Source organism: Varanus komodoensis, unplaced genomic scaffold (assembly GCF_004798865.1).
Source record: "Varanus komodoensis strain SLA01 unplaced genomic scaffold, ASM479886v1 scaffold54, whole genome shotgun sequence".
Taxonomy (NCBI): domain Eukaryota; kingdom Metazoa; phylum Chordata; class Lepidosauria; order Squamata; family Varanidae; genus Varanus; species Varanus komodoensis.
This window is the reverse complement of record NW_025336142.1, coordinates 181,200-205,143: the sequence shown is the minus strand read 5'-3', so window position 1 is coordinate 205,143 and position 23,944 is coordinate 181,200. Positions and strand designations below refer to the sequence as shown.

The 23,944-nt window shown below is 49.6% G+C and overlaps 2 protein-coding genes across 2 annotated transcripts in view; one reads left to right on the top strand and one right to left on the bottom strand.

Annotated features, from left to right (window-relative positions):
* CFAP99 (cilia and flagella associated protein 99) overlaps positions 1-10,656 on the top strand; it is an 11,489-nt gene extending 833 nt beyond the window's left edge. Inside the window, exons 2-15 of the mRNA XM_044448228.1 lie at positions 295-439; positions 1,027-1,121; positions 2,283-2,395; positions 3,718-3,886; positions 4,488-4,568; positions 4,898-4,966; positions 5,431-5,490; positions 5,966-6,054; positions 6,502-6,706; positions 7,137-7,278; positions 7,949-8,100; positions 8,655-8,860; positions 9,498-9,678; positions 10,252-10,656. Coding sequence (XP_044304163.1) covers positions 295-439; positions 1,027-1,121; positions 2,283-2,395; positions 3,718-3,886; positions 4,488-4,568; positions 4,898-4,966; positions 5,431-5,490; positions 5,966-6,054; positions 6,502-6,706; positions 7,137-7,278; positions 7,949-8,100; positions 8,655-8,860; positions 9,498-9,678; positions 10,252-10,410 — 1,866 coding nt within the window. The 3' untranslated portion in view covers positions 10,411-10,656. The remainder of the gene's footprint in view (positions 1-294; positions 440-1,026; positions 1,122-2,282; positions 2,396-3,717; positions 3,887-4,487; positions 4,569-4,897; positions 4,967-5,430; positions 5,491-5,965; positions 6,055-6,501; positions 6,707-7,136; positions 7,279-7,948; positions 8,101-8,654; positions 8,861-9,497; positions 9,679-10,251) is intronic.
* A 971-nt stretch (positions 10,657-11,627) lies between these two features.
* Positions 11,628-23,177, bottom strand: ZFAND4 (zinc finger AN1-type containing 4). The gene is made up of 9 exons (XM_044448253.1): positions 22,876-23,177; positions 21,186-21,261; positions 20,551-20,618; positions 19,203-19,389; positions 18,682-18,829; positions 17,027-18,193; positions 15,515-15,566; positions 12,785-12,899; positions 11,628-12,349 (listed from the first exon to the last, which is right to left on the bottom strand). The coding sequence occupies exons 1-9, from the start codon at positions 23,057-23,059 to the stop codon at positions 12,214-12,216; spliced, it is 2,133 nt and encodes a 710-aa protein (XP_044304188.1). The 5' UTR covers positions 23,060-23,177; the 3' UTR covers positions 11,628-12,213.
* Between the last annotated feature and the right edge of the window lie 767 nt (positions 23,178-23,944).

Genomic DNA, 23,944 nt, shown 5'->3' with positions numbered 1-23,944 from the left:
GAGCCGCGCCCGGGCGCCCCCTCGCCCTTCGCCCGCGCGCGGCGGAACGCGCCCGGAGGAAGGGGCCTCCCCGGCGCGCCGGCGCGGGCCGCGGGCCCCGCCTGCTGCGGAGCCGGCCCTGCCGCTCGGCCACGTTAAACCGCAGTCCCGCGGCGGCCTCGGCCTCGGCCTCGGCCTCCGGAGGCGCGCGGCCCCGGGGCGCTCTGGCCTGAGCCCCCTGCATGCCGTCGTGTGACCCCGGCTGGCCGAGCTGGTTCATTCCATCCGAGCTTTACATAATTTCAATCTCCGCAGGCTTCTAAAGTCGCAGACGAAAGCTTTCTGATGACAGTTTTGTCTGGCTGTGTGGAATATAAACCTTTGATGGATGTGGTGGTGGACGCATTTTATATTCGAGACGGAAAGCACTGCCTGCTGTCTGAGCGTAACCTCTATATCGGTAGGTATTTAAATATATAATTTGACTAGAACAACTTTGTCCATGGTATTCAGTATGTTGGGAATATTAGCAGTCAATTGACTGTTGCACAGACAGAAATGTCTGGCTGATGGAATGGAACAAAAATCGACTGTGTGTGACCCCGGCCCACCTTCTCCCTGCCCAACAGGAGCCCGCAGCCCCCCTGCCAAACAGCTGCTGGTGCCCCCTTTTGATCGGTCTGTGTGGCTTGACCAGCACCCCAAATCGTTGTGCTAATCAGGGGACCTTCCTCCCTGCAGAACTCAAGGAAAGGCGTTACAAAGGCCTTTGGCTGGTCTCGCCTGATAGCTGGAGCTGGAATGTTTCTGCCTTGGCTTCTCAGTTAAGGGATACCTTGAAGCTTGGAAGACATCATGCTCAAAGAAGGCGACGATGCAGCTACAATTATTAACACAGATTCTTGATTTATCTAATTGGATAGATTGTAATAAATGCCCGTTTTAGAGTGATTCTTTTAAGTTTTACTGTTGAATCCCAAAATATAACTATTAATTCACTGCAATCTTTGTGGCCTCCATAACAGTATTGTATTTGTCTTTCAATAGTTGTTTGTTATTTGGCCACTTTTCAACTGGAAGAACTTGGGCTTCAGCAATTCAGCAGAATGGTCAAATCAATGGACGTTGCCAAGATTTGTAAGGTAATTAATGCATCATAAACCACCCAGACAGGCTATGGCTAGTGAGACAGCATATAAATTGAATAAATAAATAAATAAAAACAATAGTGATTTTGCACATTAAACAAGCAACCCAGTACTCTTGTAATCTAACATATATTAGAGCATATTTTAAGTAGCATGTGACCATTAAAAACTAGGTGCTCTTCAAAACTATTGCATTTTTGTCATCAACTAGACAGCCAGCCACAAAAGTGACTTGGTTAGAAGAGGAACTGTGTACACAACATTGTTGTATCGAAAGAAACACAGCTTTTCTATAGATGTTAGTCCCTATGTGCCACAAGACTTTCCCCAGACATCAGCTGTGTTAGTCTGTCGCAACAACAACAACAACGCCTCTGCAATACCTCTGGAGTGGGAGAGGCTGCCACCCCGCTCGGCCTTGGTCCCACCGTCGTACATTCTGGCAGCCAGGAAGTCCTGCAGCTGGACCTCTGTGCGAGGCCTTTCGAGATGCTCTCATGGCTCCCCTCCGTCTCCCCTTTCCCGGCCCAAACCTGTGCATTTCCTCAGTCGCTCCTCACAGGGCTTTGTTTCTAATCCCCTGCTCATCTTTATTGCCCTTCTCTGAAATTTTCTGCTCAGTCTGCATTTTTCTGGAAGTGCGGGGCCCAGAACTAGACATAGTACTTGAGATGGGGCCTCGTTAGTGCTGAACGAAGAGGGGCCAGCTCCTCCTGTCACCTGGCAGCTGTGCCTCTGCTAACGCAGCCCAAAAGAGCACTTGCTCTTTTGCACCCACTTCACGTTGTTGGCTCGCTTTCGACTCGTGATTTCCAACCCTTGCAAGATCCTCCTTGCCTGCAGTGCCGTGGAGCCAAGTTGCTCCCATCTTTCAGGAAGCTGCAGGGCGAGGGAAGAATCGGTTTAATTTCCTGCCCTCCACTGCCTCTGTGGCCGTGCCTCGGAAGCAGAGGGCTTCTGAATGCCGTTCCAGGGCTGGATCCTCCTTAAATTGAGGATACCCAGTAATTCCAATGCACATAGGAATGCTTCTATATTCGATACAATTATAAAATCATAAATTTATGATTATACAAGCAAGTTTTGTATTGCTTAAGGAACTGCTGGGCTTTTTCTGGGTGTAGCTCCTTTCACTAACAAGTGCATTCTTTTTAGTTTCTTAGGTTCTTTTTTAACGTCATAAATTTACGCACATGGATAAAAGATGAATGGAGCCAGATATATGATTCTGATCATGTAAATCAGAAGTGGATTGAACCATTGCAAAGGTAAGTGAACACCAGTCCTGCCCTATATTTGCTTCCTCAGAAGTGAGGCCTCGTTAGGCCAGTGAGGATTACAGCTTTTCTGTGCTAAATGAATTTAAGAAAACATTTTTATCCCATCTTTTCACAAACGTCTCAAGACAGCTTACAGAATATAAAATCAAACAATAAAAATGCAATCCATAATATAATAAATAGCAATAAATAGATCATGATAAATACACTCATTATTAATGGAATAACATTAGACCAATAATAAACAAAAGAGAATAAATAACAATCATGACATAAATAAATAAAGAACAATGGATAAATTAATAAAGTAAATAAAATAAAATAAAATAAAATGTGACTTAAATTTGAAAATCTAAAAATGTTAATTCTTAAAATGGCATTTGAATAAAATGGTTTTAACCTGGCGCCGAAAAGAATATAGGCTTGGCACCAGGCGAACCTCTCCGGGGAGCATATTCCACACTCTGTGGAATGAGTGCCTGTCCAGTCATCTTTCTTGCATCTAAAAACTTCAGGTTTGTTTGTTTGTTTTGCGGCTCACCTGCCGCGGGGATTCTGCCAAGTATTTACAGGACAATCCTTCATGTTCGCAACTGCATCGATCTGTTTGGGATTTGCTTTTATAGAAGGAAAGTTTTCACCAGTTAATGGCCCACTTCAGTCGTGACTACAGATCCAGGATGTGGACTCACTGTCGGAGTGGCTGGCGGGAGGCCGACCCCTCCTGCTCCTCCCTCGCCCTCGCCTCCCGTGGCAGCTGGACCGACGGGGGAGCCGTCCTGGTTCTCAGGGCCCAGGTTTACGGGGAGCTTTCTGGGTCTGGGGGGCAGGCAGCCTCTCCTGCCACTTCCCCTCCCGTCCCTGTCTTACCTGTTTGTGAGCGGAGCTCATGGAAGGCTGACCAGAAGCAGTCGCAGTTTCTGCAGCCGCCTGCAAAGAGCACCATCTTTCCTCTTTCACCAGCACTGTAGTTCCCATGTTGAACTGGGTCTCGAAGATCCTGGTCCAGCCACCCCCCCCCCCCCCCGCAGCCACAAAGCTCGCTCAGGGACTTTGGGTCAGTCACTGACTCTGAGCCCAACCTACCTAACAGGGTTGTTGTTGTGTGGATAAAATGGAGAGGCAGAAAACCTTGTGGCTGCCTTGGGTTTCCTGAAAGAAGAAGGAAGGCGAGGTGGAGATGTAGCAGCAGCTCTGAAGGGTGGGGGGTACCGGGGAAAGAATGGGGCACCCTTCGCGGAAGGTGGAGCCCACCTCTGCGATGTGCGATGGAACCCGAAAGTCAAATAGTTACATATTTTTGTTTGAAGGTGGCAGCCAAAAGTGCAAGAACTGGTTGACCTACTTGATGACAAACAAGAGAAACTTTCCACTAGAACGTCAAAGAAAACTGAGCCGAAGGAGTTCCACCTGACAGTCCCAAATCCACGAGCGATTCTGATTCCTGAGCTGGTGCTGCAACAGGAGAAAGTGAAACCCGTGAGTTCTGTTCTGTTAAAAAAACTTTCCTAATTATGGGAATTCTCTGAATCTAGAAGAAATTTGGAATCTGTGAAAGCATGCATTAAAGGAAACATTTTGTTTTAGTTTTTGAAAATTAGGGATATGAAAAGCCCAGTTATCTGAATAACCTTGTAAGCCTTTAGTAACAGTTTTCTGTAAAGAAAATTACCCACATGTTAATCAATGAAGATTCTTGTGACTGTATAAAAGAACACTTTTATTATGGCATAAACCTTGGTGGATTATAGTTGTGTTTCCTTGCAATGATGGGATTGCACCTGGACTGTGTGTGGGAGAAGTAGGGAAGCGGCCCAGACACTGATGGGACAGGCAAGGCAGGGGCAGATGGGCCGGCTGGATCAGCTTCGCTTCCTGGGCAGCATTTCCGGAGGGTGACAGGGGGACTGTTGAGCAGTTTGGGCCTTTGGGAAACAGCGGAGGGCATTTCTTGTGCTCTTGTTGAACTGTTGACGTGCACGACATTCAGGCTATTCATCCAAGTCTGTTTTTATCCATATCCCTTAACTTTAAATTTGTGTGTGTGTGTGTGTGTGCGCGCGCGCGCGCGCGCACTTAGGTTCCTGAAAACACCTACAGATCTCCAAGACTGAAGCAGCGCCTGGAAGGACTCAAGCTGAAGAATCGACGGAGAGCGGAGGCAAGTTTTGTAACCAGTTTTGTTTAATGGCCTAATTGGGAAGGGAAGGGAAACTGGGCAAGAAAATTAAATGGAGTCTCTGGAATCCTAAAGAGGTGCATGCGGCAGTTAACACTTTGTTGCTGTTGTCTAAGGGAAAGGTGACAATTATGTAGTTTACATTAGAAACATAGAAACAGCGAGTCAGAAGAGGCCTCCCGGGTCATCTAGTCTGACCCCCAGCTCCGCTTATGACATGCCTACTGCATTGAATAGTAGTCTTTCTTTTCTGCATACCAGAAAATGTATTGTAATGTATCAAGTTACTAAAATTATTCTGCTAATTTCAGGAACTGCTGCTGGAAGCAAATATTAACCTATTCAGTTGTGCAGCCCCAAAGCCTGACCATAAAAGCCTCGTAAGTAAAACCAGAGACAAGAAATGAGGGCAGCCATTTGTGCATGAAGAGTGACCATCTATGTCGAGCGAGGGCTTCAGGAGCAGTCCTCTCACTGACAGGTCCCTGGGAGCGTGTGCACGCGTATGATCAGCAGTCAGAGTGGCCCAGCCGGAGGGGGATGTGCTGGAGCGGCACTTCCCCTTCTCCCTCGCATGTGCTCAGGTACCTGGGGGTGTCTTGCACACCCGGCCTGCTCTGGCATCCTCCGGGCAGCCGCTTTGCCACCGTGTGCACGGAAGACAGGGCCAGGTGGACCACTCATCTGGTCCATGAGGACTTTTCTTCTGTTCTTTTGTTCCTGCTGTTTGCACTTACCAATTTATTTCTTTAAGTATAGTCTAATTATGTGCTTTAAACACATGTTCTCTTTTCTGAATTGAATAATTTGTAGTGTAATGCTGCAATAATTGTGTGCCTTTTAGATCAAAAGTGAAATTCCAGACAAAGGAAAAAGATTCCAGGCTCAGAAGATCAAAGGAAAGGTGAGCAGCCACTTTGATTTTGGTAGGCCTTGATGTTCGACCGGGCAGGCTTGGATTTAGTACAAAAGTATATAAGTGAACGCTGCTGGATTTGCATGTGGCCCCCCACGTTCGTTACGAACAAAATATTTGCCGGGGTTACAACAAAGCATTCCTGAGGCACTTCACAGACCCACGTGGCCCAAAGCGCCTTGTTCGCGTCTGCTGGTCTTCCTGAAGGAGGTGGCCCCCGCTCCAGGAACCTGGGTCTTCTTCCTGACTGGTGGCCGGGGGAAGCAGAGCTTTGGCCCTCATGCAGGGAGAGTGCACTCAAGGGCGGAGCAGCCCATCCTGTCGTGAAACGTCAGCGGAAGATGACTGGTTGAAGCACAAATCGTTGCCTTGAAGAGTTCCCAAGAATGCGGTCACTGCATTTAATTTATTCCAGGGCTCTGTGCTACTTCTGTCAATGCCTCTGTGCCTGGTTCCCTTGCAGGTGGACAGCCTGCCTGTTAAACTGAACGCAGCAGCAATCCTAAGAGAAGGAGTCCTTTACCAGCGCAAAGAGGAGCAGGAACTCGACAGGTACTCGCTGTGCAGCCACTGCGTGGTTTTGCCCGTCATCCGGGGGTGCCTGTGTTGGACACGATGGGACTCGGCTGCCACCGCGGCCCACCATCTGCCCGCTGGCCTGTCTTTTTTTTCCCACATATTCATGAAAGGATTGATCCCACCAGGAGAATCCTCTGGGATTAGTGGGTGGCATGCAAGTTTAAAAATGAAGTAAATAGAGTAGTGAAACTGCCCAAAAATAAATAAAAAACTGAAATGTAGTTTATTCAGGCAGTTCTGACATATAGTTTTCACTTTTTAAGAATTTTAAATATATGGACAGCACAATAATGCTGCTTAAGGAGCATGTCAGTCGAGGGGTGTTCTTCATACGGCCCCCTGGACCACTGAGTCCCACACCACCGAGTCCCACACCACCGGCCAGGTGACCTGAGGCTTTTCCATTCTCTTTCCTTGCAGAATTGAACGTCTTTTACGAGGCGCGCGGGATCCATCTGAATTTCTGGAATGGCAGAAGCAAATGCGTGGGAAAGATTTGGACCAGCAGCTGACGGAAGCAGCATGCCGGAGGCTGCAAGGAAAGCTGAGCTATGAAGAAGCCATTCTGTCCCATCAGAACTGCATGCAGGAAAACCAGAAGAAAGCCGCGCAGGAGCGAAAGGAGGTACTCGCTCAGAGGACGGTGGGGCTTATGGGGCATGGCGGTGCCACGTGGGCATGGGAGGCGGCCAAGGCACAGAGGACAGACAATGGCGGAACAGAAGGGCTTCCCATAGGCAAAGGTGCCAGACTGGGGCGTTTCCTCTCCCCATCCGTTCAGTCTGTGTGCGCGTCAGGAAGGTGGGATTGGAGTCAGTGAAGGCATGAAAATCATGGAAAGATGCATCGCTGGTAGAAGACATGCAGATGATGCCGTCATATCGGCAGAAAGCAGCAGCAAACCGAAACAGCTCCTGGTGAAAGTGAGTGCAGACAGTGCAAAGCAGGACTGCAGCGGAATCGGAGGAAACTTGTGACTTTGTTTACAAATTTTCTCTGATTTCCACCTGTAACCCGTACCTTTTTCTGTCAATCTCATTGACTTGTAATTTTAGAAAGAGGAGATGAGTCGTCACTGTGCAGAAAGACACGATCAAGAAAGGAAGGAAAGGAAAAGACTGGTGCAGCAGGTGATAGAAGGGCGCAAAAATGGGAAGCAGGCACAAACAAAACTGCAGAAAGGCAAGCGCCAAATAGGTATGGCCCTGCAGGGGTTCTGAAAGTCTGTAGGTGCCGAGAAGGAAAGCTTTGCTTTGCTTGTGGGATTCTTAAGAGGACTCGTGCGGAGGGAGATAGAAAAAGAAAGCACGGATTTGCGCCGGGCTGAGGGGGACGGGCCGTGCTCTGGGCATGTTCCGCCCTGAGAGGAGAAGCCCTGGGCGGGGGGGCAGGATATCCCTCTAGGAGCACCTGAAAGGCTGCCACAAAATGGAAGGTCCCGATCTCGTCTTGCTGACACCAGAGTGCAGGACACGGAATAACCAAGTCAAGCTGCGGCAACCCAGGTTCAGGCTAGAGATCAGGGAACGCTTCCTCGCGGTCAGAGCAACACAGCTGTGGAACCAACTGCCTGGGAGGTTCTCTCACACAAGAGACATTCAGGAAGCACCCGGACAGCCATCCGAGTGGGATTGTGCAAATTGTGTCCTACGACTGCAGGGGGTTGGGCCTGATGGCCTTCTGGTCCCCTCCAACTCCACTCTTCTATGAGTCCGTGTCTCCTAACCGCCAAAGTATCAAGGCAGATCGTGGTACATCTACGACCAAACGTCCTCTGTGTGGAAAACTGAATTTCTGCCTTTGGGGCAATTCACTGTTGCTCCTCTCCACCCATGAATGACTGCACTTACCTTCTGTCCTGCCACAGTTCAGGAAGTATCTGAAGAAAGCAAGGAGCTGCTGCTACAGGCTCTAAACGAAGAAGAGGAGAAGTTCAAAAAGAGATGTGAATTGATCCAGCAGATAAGAGCTATTGAGTATGTGCCATTCCTGAAGAACACATTTGTTGACTTAACCCAGGTGAGCACGTGAAGAAAAATATTGCAGAAAGCTCTGGGTGTTCTTGTTGGTTGTGTGGGCACCCTGATTGTCTGGTGCATGCGAATTTCCCGCGTGAGACAGGCTAAAAGGAGAGGCGGCTCCCCTCCTGGGGGCATTCAGTGACCTTCATAGTTGAAGGAGCGTTGGACACCCCATGCCCTAACCCGGCAGGCTCTCCACCGCATCCTGTTGCATCAGAGTGACAGCTGGATCTCAGGCAGAAATAAAACCTAATTTAATTCCTCTCCTGCTCTTCTGCATTCTTACCCATGCACCATTTTCAGCAGCCTCTTGCAACCTGCAGTTGCAATTTCTGAGTTGTGGTCACACAAAAACTGCTGAACTAGCTGGTATTCCATCGGGGACGCCACAGCCATAAGCGGGGTATGGGGGCAGCCGCCGTTGGGTGAGGAGGCCACAGCTGCCACAACAGGGCCCACATGCCACCCATGGGAGGGTGTCGCCCACCTCTGGGCTAAAGTACAGCACACCAACATTTGCAGTATTTTTGTAATGGTCTCTCTTTCCCAAAGTCCCCTAACCACGGTGTTTTGGGCGAGATGTCAATAGTGGAGCTGCAAGAACGCCTGGCCTTGCTGAAGGAATCTCAGAAGAAGGCAGAAGAGGAGAGGCGGGATCTCATCATCCACGAGAAGCTCACCAAGGAGCAGCTTCTGCTGGGGAAATTGGAGCAGATCGCTGCGTTCAGGGAACAGCTCGGACGAGCCGCCGCACTGAAGTTAGTTTGAAGTGTAGGGATGGCGAGGACCGAATACGGTGGTCAGTGTGCCTCCGGAAGTGAAGCAAATACTTGTTCCTCAAATTATGTGTAGGAAAAGCCTGTATTTTAACACAAAGGTCAGACATTCGGTGAACATTCATGTTTTTTAGTCGCGCTCAGAGATTTGTGAAATGGGCACTGCAGGAAGCATCAGTGCATTCTGATGTTCTCTGTTAAATCTGCAGCCGATGTGCCCCGGGATATTGCTGCTTTTGCCCTGGTTTTTGCCTTTTCCTGAACGGAGATTTACGGTGCCTGTGGAGGGGATGCCAGGAGCGAGGCAGGTTCGCACAGCCACCCGCTTGATCGGCAGCCGCCGCTTTTCTGCAGCTGCCAAGAGCCGGGCTGCCTCCGTGTGGCCCGCAGCCGCCCTTGGCAAAGTCCGAGCGCATGGAAGCGTCTGTCCAGACAGTCCAGTGCTTGTGCGCTCCTCGGCAGGGAGAGGCCCACTACAACAGCCGCAGGGCAGCCGAGCCACGGGTGGCAGCATGCGAGGGGGTGGCTGGCACCGCCTCCTGGCGCTTGTGCTTTAAACTGAAATCGCAATGCGACTTGTCCACCTAATTGCATTTTTGTTTTCCTTTTGGCTTTGCAGACAGGAGGAAAAGAAAATTAAAGCTCCGTATCATGAAAGCATTTTGAAGGATGAACGCGTTCTAGAGCTACAGAAAAAAGTTGTGGAAAAATCCACGGCGCGTAAAAAGCAAAATGAGTTTTTAAAAACGACATCCCCAAAGTTCAGTGACGCATCAGAGAGAGCTTGGAAGTCAACAAAAGTAAGAAAAGATAACACTAGTTACTGCATCTGGCTACAGTCCAGAATGATTTTAAGTGCATCCCTCTGTTCTGAATTTAGGGCTGTAAGAATTTTTGTGTTGAAAATATTTCCATCACTTGTAAACATATGACAAAATTGGTTTTCCAAATGCATTTCATCAGTGAAAGTCCCAAGATTCAAGAGGGGCAGAACATGAGCTAAGAAGACCTCAGAACTCCATCCGCTTTACCCCATCTCACCTTTCTGCAGGAACACATTTGGTGCACTGAACATGCAGACCGACTACGTATCCTCAGATTGAGGATCAAACAAGACCTTATTGGAAAGATGCCTGCAGCCCACCCTTTTTAAAAATGGCAGGCAGACATGCTCCAGAAGGCCGAGTGGTGGGAGTGGGGTGCCTGAAGAGCAATTTCCCTCTTCTACTTTCCAAATCTCCCCACATACCTCACGGTACCAGGTCATTTCTTGCTCTGCCCTGCTATGGTGGTGAACGAGGTGGGAATCATAGCATTACCTTGCCAGATGCCTTCTCATTAGTATTGGAATATTCTTTATTTTGCTTGCACAGAAATCCCAGCAAGAGGATCACTGGATGAAGTTGGAAGAAAGTCGACAGCGACAATTTAAGATGCTTCAGCAAAGTCTGATGTCCCAAGAAGTGGCTCAGAAAAGAACAGCGAACGAGGCTATGAGAATGGGAACCACCGCTTGTATCTTGCGATCTTAAGTTAGACAAAACTGTCACTCAAGACATTTCCATTTCCTGGATAAGTGCCATCAATGCACCTTCAGTCCTGGAGTTGCCTCAGAAATACTCCTGTGCAGATTTTTAAAAATCAAATTCTTCATTATGTTACAGTAGCTGATTTTCATTCTGTTCACCATTAAGCCTTACTTTCCAATCTGTTTGTGGAAAGGTTAATGACTGAGGTTCAAAAGAAAGGAGACTCACCTGCACTATAGGGTGTTACTTTTTAGAGTAACTATAAATATGGAAGAAAGATTGCATGCTAAATTTTCCCAAGTAGATTTTTCAGAATCCCTTTAGCTCTTCAGTTTTGCTGCATTTACAAACTATCTAGCTTTGCTGCATTATTTCAAATTGTATAAAATATATTCTTGTAAAAATTTGCTCAACAGTTCACCTATGACTTCACCTTGCTTTTCAGTGCGATGCAATGTAAATACGTTAAAAGTCACAAGAAACCATAACAGGGAAGTTATAAAAGACACCATTAGGACTCAACTGGCTCAGCCTTGCATTCGGCTGGCTTTGAAAGGCCAGGCCACTCTGCTGGGAGGAGATCCTTAATGCAAAGGTCTTCGTATGATTGGTGCCGATGGAGAAAAATGTCAGCCTTTGGGCCGGGTGGAGTGGATATGCAATACCTCTCCAATTAGGGGAGAGAGATGCTGGTGCACGGATGCTGTTCTAGGCAGATAGCTGATGATACGCGGGTAGCATTGCCTAGCGGTTGAAGGGGTGAGCCAACATCGCCCCAGCCCCATTTGTTGCTTACATCGGCAGCTACTAGGCTGGGCTGCACCACGACCCCTGCCCATTTCAAGCACTTGCCCAGTGTCCTCACGCCCCAGCCCTCGTGCCTGAGCCAGGATCTGCCCCCCCACTCTCCGGGATGATGCCCCGCTCTGCCCCCAGCCTGGCAGCACTGCAGAGGCAGGCCGGGGCTCCCGGCGAGCAGCACGGCATGTTCGGGGGCCGGAGCAGCTGCTGTGGGGCGGGCGGGCAGGCGGAGACCTGCTGCCACTGGCGAGCCACACATGCCCCCACTGGCACCCGCCCTTTCGACCGCTGCCCCACTGCCAGCATCCTGTATAACAGCTGCAGCACGGATTCTTTTTCTGAGATGTTTGGCATGCATTGCAAAGTTGAAAAAGATAAAAATACAGAAGGGGAAATAATTTGCTTCTTTTTAATGAGACTCTTTCGTATAAAAAAAGCAACCCCCCAACCCCCAAAAACAACCCGGTAAGAATGACTGGGCTTAACATGATACGGTACTTCCAGACCAGAATGCAACACTGATGACAATCTGAATGAGTAGCAATCTAAGTGCAGCTGGGTGCGCAGATGAAGCTCGCTGGACCCTGAAGGGGCTGGCCCTGCGTGATGCAGAACGCTGCGCACAAACAAGATATCCCAGAGTGGACAAAAGCCAGGTAGGATACAGGCGAGATGACATGAGCTCCTCATTAAAAAATATATATTAAAACTTGGTAAAGTGCATCTTTTAAAAGACTTGTCTAGTGAAAGAGGTTTTCAAATATAAAACACTTAACACAAGATATATAGTAACAGTTAAATCGAAATGTACATTTTCAAAAACTACTTTTTTTGATCCATGAAAGAATAAAAGATGTCAGTAGCGCTCCCATTATTCTTCCACATTGTGCAGCTTCTCTCAGCAATCTTCAGATTTGGAGCAGCAAAAGCAGGAGGCCAGCGCACTGTTCCTTCCCGCAGCGCAACAGGGGGGCGTGGGAGGGTGTGCTGGCCCCGCAGCCGGATTTAGATCTTGGGCAGCTTTGGTGCGCTGACAACAGGGTTGGACTCCTGCAAGCATCTCCTCCCCACACTCTTGTAGTCGTAGGTACAGATGTGCGTCTCCGCATAGCGGTGAGTTGCACAGAAGTTGTTTCCACATCTGAAGGCAGAAAGTGAATGTTAGGCAGCTCCTTCTAAAATTACCAAAGCTGCCCTGCGTGAGATCGGCAAAAAGTGCATGGCGGCAACCCAGCCTGGCTACACACATCACTGACTGGAACCCACCAGCCGGAAGTTTAATTGGAGGTACTCTGTTTTCATCCAGCAACCTTCTGAGCCCGTTTGCACATGACGTGCTGCAATGCAGGTAACCAAAGAGGAGGATAACGAAGAGGGCACCGGCTTGGGGAGCGGCAGGAGGTGCCACAGGCCTTCCTGGTGCCCTGCCCCTTGATTTAGGGTCCACCAAACGAGGGGGGGGGCAGGGGCAGCATCCCCAGCCTGCATCTGGGGTTTTGTTCAGTAATCTCTTCCCGTTGCTTGGTGACGCTTCTGCTTGATGTTAAACTTGTTTTAAGATGCAAACTCCACCTACCTACATTCGTAGCTAGTTGCTAATCCAGTTTTCTTTCCACAAAAGAAGCAATGCTTTACAATTTTCTTTTTAGTGTGAACTGAACCATTGACAGGCGGGAGATGAGCTGCATCACCTTTGAAAACACAGACATTCTCAATTACAGGAAAGCAGCAGAGGAGGAGGACAGGAGTCTTGAGGCGACCTCTCCACAAAAGACAGGCGGCTCACAGGTTTAAGGCCGGCGGTGGCTCCTCCTGCGCTGGGCTGGGCAGCTCCTCGCGGCGCCCCTCCTCCTCCTCTTGCGAGGAGCCTAAGGCGGCCTGCCCAGCTGCACCCCGTGGGAGGGGCGAGGCTGAGTGGGAACAGCACTGCAAGGACCCCGAGTTGCCCCCTTTGACCTCTGGTTAAGCAGGTGTCCCGCCACCTCATTAGCGCTATCTGGTAGCTGGTGGGCCAGAGGGAGACCCCAGCAGAGCCAGGATCCAGAGCCTCTTCGGAAGCAGACGGGTCTCCCGCGTCCCCAGCCGCCAACAGCCCACATCACAGGAAGGGGAAACTGAGGCCCAGGAATCACAAGTACAAGTACTGGGGAAACCCTCAGAACCCATTCTCCTGTTCCAGCAAAAACTCACATTGCACAAATAATCACATGACTGTGAAGGCAAAGCGGGGTGGCAAGAATCAGAACAGCGCAATAAGCCATGCCATCCTCCTCATCATGCACTGCACTGAGCATGCCTAGAAACATGGCGGGGGACGACTGGCTGGTGGCATCTACCCTCACCCTGCGCCTGCTTCCGCCTCCTCCGGCTACAGTCTTCCCTAGTGGGAGAGCCAATGTGCTCCCGTATTTGGTGCCCAGGACAGTCAGCCCTGGCAAACGGCCTGCCTTCCTGAGGTCTCCTGCCCCGTGGAGCCTGTGCAACGGAGAACCACCTTTGCCAGTGATGGGGGGGGGGGGGCAGCAAGACCCTGCATCTCAGGCACACACTACAAGACCTGCTCTGTTCTGCCAGGGCCAGGAGCTTGCTGTGGGGGCCAGGCAAGCAGGACCCAGCCCTTCACGATCACGATGTCCCAGCTTTGGGAGACAAGCTGCATGACGTGTGTTGATGCTCATGGTATGTGAATGTCCCTTTTGCAGAAACAGCATCTTCTTCAAGTCTTTAATTACAATTAATAACTTGCGTAGATGGCGCCTGCTACTTAGACGTTTTATGCAAAATGTCTCAATTGCAATAACGCTGTCAGACTCGAGGTATAAAGATGAGGCGCCACCAGGCAGAAAGGCTCCCGCTGTGCCCCAGGCACTCCCAGGCTTTCTTCCTGCCTAGGCACATCAGGATGCCGTGGCTTTCAAATTCACTGGCCACAGAGTAAAAGGCAGCTGCTTCCACAGTGTGCAGTGCCCCATCTGGTTGGGTGCTGGACCCAGGCAGAGCTCTGAATGTGCTGAGCGGGAGCAGTAGCTCCGAGGCCCTTCTCCCCACTCCACCCATCACAAGGACAAGATAAAGGCTGCCTCCCTGTTTTGGATCAACACTGTCTTCTGCTTGCCAAGGCCTAGCAACAAAGTGTCCCAGGCCCAGGGGGGAAAAATCAAGGTAACAAGAAGTTTGTCAGCACACAGGCAGCAGCGTGGGAAGAAGGTAATTGCTAATTCCTGCTGTTCATGGTTTCAAGCACATTTGAATTAGTAAAGCACTCACTGAAGACAAGCTTAAGGAGAGGCAAAGGGACCTCAGTTTCAGGTGCGTAACAATTTACCGCAAAGGAGAGGAGTCCCTGGGTCTAGGGGAGCAACCCAGCAGGTCCCCAGAGTTCTCGCAGCCTTGCTTGGGCAGAGATTTCTGAACAGCTGGTGAAAAGTTTCGATCATGTGCTTAAACTCCCCCAAGTTTGGGAGGGGGCAGTGGAGGTCATGGTTCTGCACTGACAAGGGCCACTGTGCAGGCCCAGCTGGCAGAGGAATCTGCCTGTCGTTTCCCCCGAGGGTCCGTGGGCCGTTGCGCTCTGGATCAGAAACCCCTCTTCCAAGGACTCTGCTGGACCAAGGCCTCCCTCCCTCCACCTAGCACGTGCGCTCCAGTCACTGAGCTGCAGCCTCTGCTCTGCCTGCCTGCCGCCACAGCGGGAGCACGCGAGCGAGCGAGCGCACGCCACACGGGACCTGTCCCAGCCCTGTGATGAAGCATCCGGATGACCGGGAGTCGTCTGCAGCACAAGCAAATTATTTTCCATGCAAGCGTAATACGGGCAGCCGGCCCTCTCCAACCTTTCCCAGCAAGCAGCCACAAATACATTTCCCACTGTATCCTAGGAAATAATTGGGTTTTCCAGGGTAAAAAAAATGCAGCATTGTGACGAGCTGAACAAGCACCCCAAAATCTCACTTCCAGGAAGCCAAATCACCAACTGCAGGTGGGCCTGTGGGCACCAGAATCCTCTGCCCGTACTGCATGCGCGCCGGCCCAAGAGGCACGAGCGGGGCCACCCCTTGCCCCCAGACGGGCCAGCAAGGCCCCCGGGGGTTTCTGACTCAAGGGCCCACCTGGACACAGTGTGCGCACGTGGGAGGAACAGTGCTGCCACATCTGCCTTCTGACAAACGACTCACGGCCTGCTTGCTATGCCACTCATCACTGTTCCCTTTGCAGAACCGGCTGCAGCTGAATTTCACAAGACTTTAATCCACTCTCCACAGCAATAGGAACTATGCACCTGAGAAACTCTGAATGTATTGCTCACCCATTCTCTTCCCTGCCATCACAGCATTTCCCGTCAATCCAAGCCCAGAAGACTAAATGAAAAAAGAAAGGGAGAAAACAAGTATAACCCTTATGCATGTCCCTTTTAAAACTTAGATAAGAAAAACATGGACTTGCCTGAACCCTTGGGACAGGGTGGAAAAGAAATGCAAACAGCCACGGTTCTTTCGCAGGATCGGAGAAGACTCTGAAGGGGCCAAAAGGTCACTGGCTCGAGCTGCTTGATCAGGGCAGGACTCCGAGTCAAAGCCTGCGAGGCCTCGCTGAAACTAGTGCCTTCCAAGGTTTAGGACCCGACTCCCAGCACTCCTGACCGCTGGCCCTGCTGGAGACTAACCCTGTGCCCCAACCCTCCAGGGGCACCAAGTTGAGGAAAGCTGCTCGACAGCACATGCTGCCCATTGTAAGCCAAAGCCTATCCATAATGAGCCACTGCTTGAAGATATTCTCTCAGCATAAGGCTTATTTTTCATTTAAAACATTTTAGTAACATTTTTTGTGGCAAAGCCTCAATTCAGTTTACAAAATACGACTATAAAACAAATATAGAAAACCATTTATGAAAATAGTAGCATACCAAAAATGCTTTTTAAAATACTAAAAACTCCAACTAATAAAATAAAGATCGTGGTTACTGCGAATGTGGAGGCCACTGCAGCTCTCCGGCAGTGACTCCATGGAACTAAATAGTGATGGAATCAGGTGAGATTCCACAGAGCAGCCAAGGTGCACTGGACAAGGTTCGGTTGCTGCAGCTCAAGGATGCTGAAAGGTGGTTGGACATTCTTGTGCAGTCACCTCTGCGCTGGATCCCTGTCCGTCCTGGCTCATAAAGCCCAGAAGGAAGGACCATCGGGTGGGCCAGGGAAGCGATCAAGGCCTCCGGGGAGGAGTGGCCCCCGGCCGCCCGGAAGAGGCGGCAGTGCGACCACTCCGCCAGCAATCCTTCCTTCACCTGGAAGACCTCGGCAACTTTGCTGCTGCTGTGTGCTGTCAGTTGCCTCTGACTCATGGCCACCTTGTGAATGACTGTTCTGTCCCCGGAAAGCCTGCTTGGCTCTGGTAAACTCCAGGCTGTGGCTTCCTTTCTGGAATGGATCCATCTTATCGTTGGCTTCCCTCTTTCTCTTCTGCCTTCAACATCCCCTGGCTTTAGGCAAATGTTCTTGTCCTGGACAAGGTTCTGGAGAATGTGGCTGCCAGCCAACTCCAGGGAATGGCTCTTGAACGAGACTGATTGCTCAGGGGCATTTCGGTGGGGGTTCAGCCATGCAGAAAATCTTTGATTGCCCTGCATGACAACTTGTGCCAGGAGAGAAACAGGGTGACACTGTTGGTATTCCTGGACTTCTCGGAAGCTTTGAATACCATCAACTATGGAATTCTTCTGGGGCAACTCAGCTCCACCCAGAGAGCTGCAGCAATTGGGGAGAACAGAAATAATAATAATAATAATAATAATAATAATAATAATAATAATAATAATACTTACCAGAAAGTACCCAGGCCTATCTTTGTGGGCAGAAGATACTCTAAAATCTTCCTGAAAATGCTGGAGATTTGTAGAGAGGGCAACACCTGAAGCCTGGAACCGGCCTGCCCCATAGGGATTCTGTAAGCCATCTCTGTTCGTGCTTCGAGTCAATGAACTTAGCAACCCAACACTATTTAGAGAAACTGCAGGGTCTTTGGATGCCTTGATAGCCACTTCGGTGCTTTCCTTTGCCTCAGCTTTAGAATGGATATCAGGTCTTTTGCCAGGTGAGTCTATGCCAATGCCATGCAATCTAGAAGCCCTTGAATAAGGGGAGTCAGCTAAACTGTGGACCTCCGATGCCTGCAGAATGTTTGGCGAGGCAGCAGGCCTCCAGTTCCCCACCTCAAAACACTTGGCCTGAGTCTGAGGTCTGTGAGGGCTGCAGGACGCCCGCTGTCCTGAACAGTGAAGTGGCGACAGCCGACTGTTCTTCTGAGGACTTAACTCGCGAGAGTTAAGTATACTTGCCCCTATTCTTGCCGAAGTCAGGAATTTAAGAGTGGATTTGCTAGGCTGCTCTGCAGTGGCACAGTCCTCATTTCCCTCTGATAACTGAAGCTCTGTATTCACTTTTCCTGCTCCACATGATTCAGCGCACGGCTCGGAGAAGTTTGCTTCTGCTAACAAGGCAAGAGCGTCTGTGTTTGGTAGAAATGTTTCTTCAGTGGCAGGCAGGCTGACATTTGCGGAATCCAGATACAATGAAGGGTCACTCTCCTTTGTCAAGGCACCACATTCTGCATGTTTTCCGACACGTTGAGGAAGGGCTGGGACTGGAAGAGCCGAACTGTCTGTGGGCAGCGCGGCCCCTTCTTGCTCTGTGCGCGATTCACTGGTTGGCAGCTCAATGCTGCCAACCCTTGCGGGCAGCATGGCACTCGCCCAGGCTCCGTTTCCCTTAAGTGCCTCACGCGCGAGGAACAGTGTCTTCCCACCAGCAGCCGCCAAGGGTGGAAGGGCCTTCTGGGGCATCTCTGCAGGGCATGCAGTTCCAGGAGGAAGGCAGCGCTGCCCAATGTGAGGCAACGCTCGCAAGAACTTAGGCCGAGGAGCTGCTGTCGAGCCACTGGTCGGGCGAGGCCCCGCTGGAGGGCGTGGCTTCACACCGACAACTTTCCTAGGCTGAGAAAATGGGGGGGAAATGGCATCTTATTCAAGGGTTGCCAATTTTTAAGCCAATTTAAATGCTACTCAGTACCCGGTCTAAAAACTTGGAGCATTTACTTCTGCCTGAAGTTATTCAGTTCTGATAACTACAGAATGAACATATTCAGAAAGAATACAACACTGCTTTGTGTATTTTTCATATATAAAGGATATAAAAATGTTTTGTAAAGTGCAACATACACACATTCTAGACATAAAGTTCTATCTTGTATTGGGCCAACAACAGCTGCTACAATATAGAGAACAAATTATTGCACTCTGATCAGGAACTTTATGTTTAACATATCAATCCAATCTGTCATTTATCTCCATATGGTTCTTCACTTAGAACAACCGTTATTAACTCCTGCAGTTAAGCAAAAATTAAGACAGATCCTTTAAAACGATCTGAAATGGGAAGATATGAATCATTCTGCATGGGGCAGCAGAGTTTACAGCATCACCTTTTTGCTGAGGTTCATATTTTCCATCTTGGCCTTGAGCAGCTTCATCTTATTCATTGTAATGAAGTTTTCAATAATCTGTTGACCTGAAGACGATGCTTCTGTATCTTCATCATCACTACCATACAAACTATAAACTGAATCACCACTGGCAAGGAGAGAGTGAAAATCTGTTTTACATTCTACCTTTACTGACGAGTAAGATATCACTTAAAAAATATATGTGAGACATGCACAGCTTTGAATAAAAATTTGACAAAAAGGCTCCAAAAGCATACAAAGTAGCAACTGGTAACCAAGACTATGAGCTATTACTGCAAAAATGAGAATATATGCAAAGAAATTCAGTTTCATTATGCCAAAGTTTGAATTGATTAATTTAACTCAAGTCTTAGCTCAAGCTGAGCCACTGAGATATTTCAACATCATTTTTACACATTTTTAGGTTTAAAGGAAACTGTGGTTGTAGTCCAAATGTATTTTGATGAAAAATCTTCTGAAAGAAATAAAACTCAATATACCTAAAAGATTCAGACAGTGGTGTTAAAGTTCCATCTCCCCTGTCCACAACACGGAAGAAATTCAACTGGTCTCCTTCCCGATATACCAAAAAGGTAACCTGTTTGCTGGATGGAGCCTTTTCCCAGATGTCCTCTCGACTTGGATCCATGCATCCAGTTATTTCCCTAATTGGATACTTCACAGGAACTGCAGAGGAGAGGATGTCAAGAAATGTTTGTTGTTTGAAGGTATCTACTGGGAAGTGGGAAGTGTTTTTTTGCCTAAACACTGAACTAAAAAGACACATTTACTGAAAACTTTGAGACCGGGGAGCCAACCTAAGGGCAATCCTGACACCACTTCAGGAGGGTCCGGGAAGGCAGCTGGTCTCGTGGGAGGCGCAGGCTCTCGGGTGGCCCCGCTGCCGCTTCAGTGCTGCTGCGAACAGGGTGGCAGCAGGCCTGCACGAGGCCCCCTCCCTCCTCCAGCCCAGCATGGTATAATCCAGGAAAGAGCTTTGCAATTGTGCTGACCAGAGAAATTACCCTTGGGACTAGACCGTAGTGGCACCACTGTGCAGTCCACCCTCGACATGAGCGAGGATCCAGCGCTCATCTCCAGCACCGGTCGCACACACCAGTCCCACCCACACTTCCTTGGGAGACCATCAAATGCCACCTACAACCTTACACGTGACTGGGTTCTGGCCTCTACTAAACAGCCGGACACGATGCCGCAAAGCTCTGCACTGGATTCCCAGCTGGAGGTGGGGTTTCCTATCTTAACAAAGGGCCTGTGAATATGCGGCTGGTGGTACTTCCAACACACGTTCACAGGGCATTTTCTTTAATCCAGCGATTCCCAGACAGACTGATTCTCAAATGATTTTTAAGTGCTTTCTTGTGATTAAGACAAAGGCACAGGTTTTTCCCCACTGGTCGCTCACCACGATGGCATCACCTTTTCTTCTCTTGGTATGCTACATAATCGGGAGGTGTCTATCCTTTCTCTGCTCTTGCTCCCAGGCTCCAACTCTCCTGCTGCCCAGCCCCTCTCCTGCAGCACCCACCTGTGCCTGATAAAACCAGACTTTTCCCCTTCTCCTGGACTCCAGCCACCCATGTTTAGATGACAAGCTAACCCACTGCAGCTTCTAAGGCACGGTGGCTTATTGTGTCATGTGAATCTTGTCACACTCTGGGTTCATACAACACAATAGCCATAGCAGCCTATAAACTTGGGGTGACTTGTTGTGAAATCAGGTAACCGTTCTGGCTGGGTTCGTCAACAGGCCTGCTCTTTCCAAATCAGCAGGATCTAATTTTTACTTGGATTACACTAACTCTGCAAAATGTAATCGGCACCTACCCCTTCTGATATTAATAGGTCCACCTCGCATGGCCAGTATCAACTTCAAAGTGCAACCTTCCGAAATGCTGCAGGCAAACAACCAAACATATATTGTAGCTTTTCCCCTCCGCATAAGCAATATTCAGAGATGCTACATCCGATCGATCTCTCTCTCTCTCTCTCTCTCTCTCTCTCTCTCTCTCTCTCTCTCTCTCTCTCACACACACACACACACACACACACACACTCTGAGTAAAAAGGTAAAGTTTCCCCATGACACACACACACAGAGTAAAAAGGTAAAGTTTCCCCATGACATGAAGTCCAGTCATATCTGACTCTGGGTGGTGGTGCTCATCTCTGTTTCCTGGACGAGGGAGCCAGCATTTGTCCGCAGACAGTTTCTGTGGCCACGTGGCCAGCAGGACTGAATGCTGAGGCACAAAGAACACTGCTACCTTCCCATCGAAGTGGCACCTATTCGTTTACTCGCATTTTGCATGCTTTTGAACTGCCAGGTTGGCAGAAGCTGGAGCGGAGCAACAAGCGCTCACTCCATCGCAGATCCGAACTGCTGGCCTCTCGACCGACAAGCACAGTGCTCAGTGGCTTAACCCACTGCACCACCCACACCCATATAGACATATACTCACTTGTAATCATTTAAACAGTCATAATCCTCCAGCTCCACGTCATTCCAGATCAAGTGCTGCTGAGATACAGGGATACCTTAAAATAACATCATTACATTTCAGTTTAATAAATTTTAATTTATCTGTCTTATGGGCTCTGTAAAGTTTTGACTAAGATTACTAAGTTAGCTGTCCTAATCGTATCAACTCAGAAATCGTGGCTTTGGAAACAGGCTGGAGTGGAAGACCCTCCAGCCCACTCTGCCCAACTGCCCATCCATCAGCCTCGGATGCCATGCCTGGTGCAAGGCCACTGAATAGGATGCCAGCTCCTGCTGCTGGCTTTTAACAGGCACCTTTCAATATGAAAAAAGCCTAAAAGTGTCGATAGGGCAGAATCCTCTGAGAAGCAGGGCCTGTCACACTGGCCCACACACTTTCTGGTATCTCACAGCAGCTGGGGAGGGAGAGAAACTGGCTGAATGGGGAAGGCTATTTAAATTCTAAGCCACACAACAGCCGAAGCTCTCTGGGCAGTTTACAGCAGCTTATTTGAAATATGCCATTAAAATATAGTAAAACATAAAAGTTAGCAAAACTTTTTGGGGTGGGGGGAGCAGTGAATACCTCTTTACCGCCAGGTGGGGTTTCATCTTGCCCACAGAAAACATTTGCTGTTGGTTTTCCAAACCTTCCCTGTACAAGAATTTCTGGCCAGCCTCCAATATTCTGTTCTGGGGCAAGATGCAGGTGTGCATGATGGCTTCTCTGTTCCAGGGGCAGCTGGATGAGAAGACAGGCTGTCTAGGTAGATTTCAATTGGGCTTTAGGGTCGGGTCTGGGACAGGCACAGTGCTGCTTGCACTGCTGAATGACCTGTGCAGAGAAATGGAGCTGAGCAGCTCTGTGGATTCAGTGGGCCTTTTGCTGGCTTTCCGTACCACGGACCACTGTTGCCTTTGGGGAGATCTGACTGAGGTGGGCTTGCCATGCGATGGCTCTGGTGCTTCTTGCAGGGAGCTCTCTGGCAGCAGGGGCTCCCATTCAGTACCACAGCCACTGGCCTAGGGCATCCCTCAGAGTTCCATCTTATCCTCCGTGCTATTTAACATGTCCATGAATGACCTGGGAAGATGGTTTGGAATTTGAGGGCTTGGTGCCACCACTATGCTGGTGGCACTCGACTATGCCCCCATCCTTCTAAACCCAAGACAGCTGTTCTGGTTCTGAATGGGTGCCTGAGATCAACGATGGACTGCACGAGAGCAAACACGAACCCCTGCAACTCCAAATGATCATGGGGAATTTTTCAGAAGTCTTCTCAATGAAATAAAATTGGTTACTGAAGATTACCTACTGACTGTCTCACACAGAAAAATTATCAATCATACCTCAAATGGCCAGTTAACTAAAATAGGATAAAACCATATTCCAGTTTGGAAGCTTTGCTAAATATACAAAATGTTGTCCTAATGTTTGCATTACTAACAATATTCCGAACAAAATGTGCTCAAGTTTACAGTGGATAAGATATATGATTTAAAGAACCCTAGGAGCAGTTTTAAGATCCATCTAGATCTCAGAAGCAAAATCCAGCTACTAAGCTGACAGTGATTATGCTGGAAATCAATGTCACACTCCCTATACAATAACTGGCCTTTCAGGAGTGGAAATGTTATCTTGAAGTGTGCAAAACAGAAAGGATGGGTACCTTCTAGCCTCTGGATTTTAGCTTTCACAGAAACAACAGTTTCAAAAGGAGAGACTCGCAGCTCAAAGCACGTTCCTGTAAGCGTTTCGATGAAGAGCTCCATAGTCTCATAGAAAGCAAGTCTGTAGTGACATGCCCCCACGTTATCCTCGTTGAAGAAAGGAGGTTCCTTCTTGCTGGCCATTCTAGATACTTGAAAAACACCTTGCAGAAAGGTCAGCTGGGAGACGATTTGCACAACTAAGCTCCACTCCAAGCCGAATCAGCTCTGAATAGAGGAAATTCATGTTTCAAAATTTACACCTACGACAAACACAATCATCAGCAACAATGGCATTGGAGGAAATAAAATGAACAGGTTTTAAGATGAAAGCATTTTTTAATTAAAGAAAAAGATTGGATATTTATGGTAACCACTCCACATGGCCTTTACCTTAAAGAAATTGTTTCAGATTACCACGAATGAAGCCAAGGAGCGCTCCACGGTCTGGCTAGCATGACGTGCCCACCAGGAACGCGGGGCTGCCTTCCCCCCCAGGCAGCCCACCACGCCCCGCGAGCACGCGCAGCGCCGCACGGGCGAGGACGCGGCCCGGCCACCGGGCTGCTTCACGGGCCGCTTGCGGCCAAAGGGCTTTCTGCGCGGGCAGCTCAGCCCTGCACGGAGCGGCTCGGGCGCGAAGGCAAGCGGGACCGCGGAGGGGCCCCTTCGCGCCGCGCGGCACCAGCGGCCAGAGCGACGAAGCGGGGCAAAGGTCTGTGACGCAGAGGGGTCCCGCGACCCGGGGCCGGGCCGGGGGCGGCGGGCCCGCGGGCTGCTCCCGCAGGGCGCCCCCTTCCCCGCGACCGGCCAGCTCGCTCTCCAGCGGGGCTCGCCGGATCCGCGCCGCCGCAGGCCAGCCAGGGGATGCTGGCGCTCGCACCGGCACACGGAGCCCGCCCCTCCGGGCCGGGCCGGGCCGGGCCGGGCCGGGCCCTCCCTCCGCCCGCGACGCGCAGCTTCCCTGCCGGCGCGCACCCACCGGCTTTTTTTTTTTTTTTTTTTTTTTTTTTTTTTTTTTTTTTTTTT